This window comes from Carcharhinus amblyrhynchos, chromosome 30, assembly GCF_965287045.1.
Source record: "Carcharhinus amblyrhynchos chromosome 30, sCarAmb.v2.hapA, whole genome shotgun sequence".
NCBI lineage: Eukaryota > Metazoa > Chordata > Chondrichthyes > Carcharhiniformes > Carcharhinidae > Carcharhinus > Carcharhinus amblyrhynchos.
Window position 1 is genome coordinate 9,064,855 of NC_137353.1, and position 5,397 is coordinate 9,070,251.

Here is a 5,397-nt window from a genome sequence, read left to right on the forward strand (position 1 = left end):
AACTTTTTTTTTCATTTCTGAGAGTGCAATGCATTTAGCAATAATACACCCGTTCACGGATGTTCAACAGGATGCATTGGTAAAAATGCAAATGCAACCCAATAGTCCACAAATGCAAAAGCGTTTTTCAAGAATAAATTGCAATTCAAGAATAAAATAATTCACAGATGGAAACTGGAAAACAGGAATTCCACAGTAACTTCATTGCAATGTAAGCCTTACTTGTGACGAATAAATAAACTTTACTTTTACTTTACTTATAAAGCAAAAGATAACCAGCAATTGTTTGTTTTGGCCCAAAAGATTTTGCAAGTAAATGGTTAAACTGCATGGGGCAGGGAAGAGGGGGGGAAATAAACGACTCTTGTGCAAAGCACTTTGGCACGTGCTGCAGCTTGCTGTTTAGGGGGCTGAGAGCGGCTGCCTCGCGCGCCGACAGATGTCACCTGTCAGCACTGATTCACCCGGGAGGATGATTGACAGCTCGGGGGCTGCCGGCGGCCAATGGCAGGGCGGGGAGGGGGGCGGGGCCTGGCGTGCCGCGTGCTGAAGGCGGGCTGGCGCGTGAGTGACGGCCCGCGGGGGGGGCCGCGACCAATGGGAGCGCGGGGACGGGGCTGGGGTGCTGCCATTGGCTGAGGCCAGTGTGGGAAAGAATGTCGAGCGGGTTTCACACGAGCTGCGATTGGCCGCCGGCTTATAAATTGCTACAAGTGCCCGGGAAAGGCCGGCTCGATACATTCAGCAGGACTTTGCTACATTAACCCAGCACTGCTACAGGGGTAGGACATTGCTACAGTGTCGCAGCATTGCTACATTAACCCAGCACTGCAACAGGGGGGAAGAGAGACAGATTATATCCATCTCGCTGCAAACCCACTCAGCATTCACAGCACCTTCCGGAGGCATTGCCCCCCACTGCCCATTTCCAGGACAGTAAGAAGTCTCACAACACCAGGTTAAAAGTCCCAACAAGTTTATTTGGTAGCAGACGCCACTAGCTTTCGGAGCGCTCAGGTGAGTGGCTTTCGAGGATACCCAAACTCCTTGCAAGCCTCCCAGCCCAACAGAAAGTTTCTCTTTTTAACTTTCAACATGCCAGCTGACACCATGGAGAAATCTTCTATCTCCCCCACCGTGGGCTCTTCAGCCAACTCCCCACAGACACCGGATAAACCCAAAAGCGCCAGCGAGAACAGAAAGGTAAGACTTAAAAATTAAAATAAAAATTTAAATCTTTTATTTAAATTTGAAAGCTGGGGGGAAGAGAGAGATTTCCTTCCCACTCCCCCTCCCCCTATGGGAAATTTTGGACAGCACTTTCTGCTAGAGGGATGTCCAGTGCTTTATTTGAAATGTGTTTAATCGTGGGGTTTTGTTTTGTTATTTCTGAACAGTCTTCCAAGCCTATCATGGAAAAAAGACGCAGGGCGAGAATTAACGAGAGCTTGAGTCAGCTGAAGACTTTGATCCTGGATGCGTTGAAGAAAGATGTAAGTTAGCAGCGAAACCCCTCTCGGAATAGTTTTGTTAAAGAGAAAATCTTGGTGCTGTTAAAACTAGTGCCCTAAGGAAAAGGGGGCAGATCTTGGATGTTTTTAAAACGTTTTCTAGCTTATGTTTTAAGGAGGAGGTGTTGATATTGTTAAAAATTTTGTCTTTATGTTTTGACGAAAAGGTGTTGATATTTTAAAAACTTGCATTTTAAGGAAAATCTTGCCTTGTATTTTAAGGAAAAGGTCAAGTCTTGACGTTGTTTAAAACAAAAACTTCGTATTTCAGAGTTCCAGACATTCTAAGCTGGAGAAAGCGGACATCCTTGAAATGACAGTGAAACACCTTCGAAATTTACAACGTGTACAGATGACTGGTGAGTAGGGTAAAAGAAGGGAATGTATTATTCCCACTCCCTCTCCCAACATTATGTGAAAGTCACAACATTCAATGTTATTTTTTCGAATTATTTTTCTGTGGTTGTATTATTCTAATTGTGTCTTTTTTCCCCCTTTCTCTCACAGCAGCTTTAACTGCAGATCCAACGGTCCTGGGCAAATACCGAGCTGGATTTAACGAATGTATGAATGAAGTGACTCGTTTCCTCTCCACCTGCGAGGGGGTGAACACTGATGTCCGCACCCGCCTCCTGAGCCACTTGTCCAGCTGCCTGGGCCACATGGTGGCCCTGAATTACCCGCAGGCTCCGGCCAACCCAGCCCCGGTGCCAGGAGGCGCTCACCTGGGGCAGCCGCTCCACGTCCAGCTGCCAGCCAGCGGCGGGGTGGGTCTGCCCTGCAAGTTGAGCCCGGCCGAGGCGGTGTCTCCCAAGGTGTACGGGGGCTTCCAGCTGGTGCCGGCGGCGGACGGACACTTCGCCTTCCTGATCCCCAGCCCTCCCTTCGCCGCATCTTCCTCCTCCTCTTCCTCCTCCAGCTCTTCCTCCTCGGGCGGACAGATCGCCGGACCGGTCATCCCCCTGTACGCCAATGCCAACCTGCCGGTGACCGTCAGCTCCTCCGCCTTGCCACCGAGCTCCAAGCTGAACAGCTCGCCCGTCCAGGGAATGACCTCGGTGCCATTCGGGCCCAACATCCCCGGCGTATCTCAGAGCCACAGCCCACTGGGAGTGAGCACAGGGCCAGACAACACTGAATCTGTCTGGAGACCCTGGTGAAAGTTGAAAAGACTTTTTAAAAAAAGAACTTTCAAAGAACTTATAAAAACTGACCTGTTCCATTGTTGGGGACACTTGTACTTATCATTATAAGAGACTTATTTATTGTGGGTGTAAATAGAATATACTTGATTCTGTTTCTGAAATATTTTACTGTTTTTTTTGGGGGGGAGAAGAGTTCTTGTAATAAGATTTGAAACCTGTTTTAATATGGGTACCATATACCAAAGTCTTTTGTAATTTTTTTTGACTTTACAGAAAATAAAATGTCTTTTTTTCTATATAAGCATTTACCTGTCCCCCTTTCTAACCCTATTATTTTTTTTTGGAAGGGGCTAGTCTGCATAATTTGATGGTGCTTTTGAATGGGAGGAGCGGGGGAGTTTAAACTTGAATTTTTAAACTTCCCGCTTCTAGTTGCGCGCACTAGATGTCAAAAAAGGATCATTCATTCATAAAAGTTATCCCCATCCTAGGTTGCAATGCTTTGTTTGCATCGTGCCTTATTCTCTTGGGGGTCCCGAGGAAGGAATATAGAAACTTGGTTGAGAAAAGGGGGGGGGAGGAATTTACAATAAATTTTGAGGATAATCGGCGCCATCTGCCAGGCTTTTTTTGACAAAGGGGCTTATTTCCTGCACCAACGCGGTGTATCTGAATGCAGAAAATCGTAAAAGGCGGGAAATGTCTGAACATTGTTGTAGAGAATAGATAGCCGACTAAAAGGCGGGGAATTTATCATCTTTCTGTTCCCCCCCCCCCCCCCCACCATTGAATAAAAAGTAATTAAAGCCAAGTTTCAAAGGGGGTTTAGGTCTCATCAAGTATGCAGCGGGCTGCATGCAGCGGTGAGTTCCATTGATGTGCCTGGGAATGTAGTGGCGAAGTTAATAACTCCCAGCAGACTGCTACACTGAAGGGCACTTCCAGAGAACTACAGAATCTGGCAGCGGAAGGCGGCAAGTCCTCACAATACAGCAAGTGCAAATGGGAAGATAACCTCTTTTGGTTATTGTTGCAAACATATATACTTAATTGGTAAAATATCTGAAAGGACATTTCAAAGTGGGCATCACGCAAAAATGCAATAATACATTCAGGGTCTCCACAACATGTTAGACACTGAGATACTTCAATATAGTCAAAGAAACATTGCAGATATTTCAAAGTGATCATTACAAATGGTGCAAAGGTGTCTACATACATCAAATTGCACTCATTAATAAATGAATGGGGTGGCATGGTGGCACAACGGTTAGCACTGCTACCTCACAGCACCAGAGACCTGGGTTCGTATTTTTGACTTGGGTCTCTGTCTGTGCAGAGTTTGCACGTTCTCCTGTGCCTGTGGGTTTGCTCCTGTTTCCTCCCACAGTCCAAAGATGTACAGGTTAGGGGCATTGGTGGTGCTAAATTCTCCCTCAGTGTACCCGAACAGGCACCAGAGTGTGGCGACTAGGAGATTTTCATAGTAACTTCCTTGCAGTGTTATTGTAAGCCTACTTGTGACTAATAAATAAACTTTAGATTAAGTTGCATTCTTGTTTTTATTACTCATCCTTAAAGTTACAAAGCCAATGTTCAGAATGGACCTAAATCCATTGCTTGTTCCAAAAACCAAATTCAAATTGAATCCAGTTCATGGTCCCCACAAGAGAGACAACCCCATCTTGGGTTTGATCTGAAGCTTGATTTTATCCAAAAATAGTTGTGCTCTTCTGAGTTAGCCACCATTCTCCATCCATATGAGTACATGGCTTCTCTCATCCCCTACTACAAATACAAGTCTGCATCATCAGTAGTAATATACAGAAATTATTAACCTTTATGAATATGACACTGTGGGAATCTTGGAAGCTGATCAATTGAAATATCTAAAATTCCATTAGATAAAATCTCCACAGATAAGAAGCAATAAACGCCTTCTGATGGGTGGGAATAGATTAGAGGTGCCACAGATATATTCCAAATCGATAGATTAAGACAGGGGGAGGGAGGAGGCAGGATAGAAAAAGCTGTCTCTATCATAGAATCCCTCTAGTGCAAAAGAGGCCATTTGGCCCATCACATCTGCACTGACTGGAGAGAATGTCTTACCCAGGCCCTATCCTCATAACCCCACACATTTCACATAGCTTATCCAAACAAACTGCATAGCTTGGGACACTAAGGGACAATTTAGCATGGCCATTCCACCTAACCCACACATCTTGGAACATTTAAGGAGCAATTTAGCATGGCAAACCCCCTAACTTAGAGATCTGCCATATAATCCCTAGGGTGCAGAAGGAGGCCATTTGGCGGATCGAGTCTGCACTGACCATGATCCCACTCAGGCCATACTAAGGGGCAATTTAGCATGGTCAATCTATCTAACTGAATGGGACACTAAGGGGCAATTTAGCATGTTCAACTCATCTACACATCTTGGGAGATGAAGGGGCAGTTTAGAATGGCGAACCCACCTAACCTACACATCTTGGGACACTAAGGGGCAACTTAGCATGGCCAATCTATCTACCGAATGGGACACTAAAGGTCAATTTAGCATGTTCAACCCACCTAACCTACACATCTTGGGAGATGAAGGGGCAATTTAGCATGGCCAACCCACCTAACTTGCACACCTTGGGACACTAAGGGGCAATTTAGCATGGCCAATCCACCCAACCTGCACACCTTTGGACAGATGGGGCAATTTAGCATAGCCAATCTACCTAACCTAC

General features: G+C 45.7%; 1 protein-coding gene across 2 annotated transcripts; it reads left to right on the top strand.

Moving 5' to 3' along the window:
* The first annotated feature begins 731 nt into the window (after positions 1 to 731).
* Positions 732 to 4,209, top strand: her9 (hairy-related 9). 2 transcript variants are annotated; one of them, XM_080215107.1, is made up of 4 exons: positions 732 to 1,203; positions 1,398 to 1,493; positions 1,783 to 1,870; positions 2,022 to 4,209. In XM_080215107.1, exons 1-4 carry the CDS (start codon positions 1,096 to 1,098, stop codon positions 2,669 to 2,671), a joined length of 942 nt encoding a protein of 313 aa, XP_080071233.1. In that variant the 5' UTR covers positions 732 to 1,095; the 3' UTR covers positions 2,672 to 4,209. The 2 variants fall into 2 exon arrangements, with proteins under 2 accessions (XP_080071233.1, XP_080071232.1); XM_080215106.1 differs by having other exon boundaries at positions 734 to 1,203; positions 2,019 to 4,209.
* The last annotated feature ends 1,188 nt before the right edge of the window (positions 4,210 to 5,397 follow it).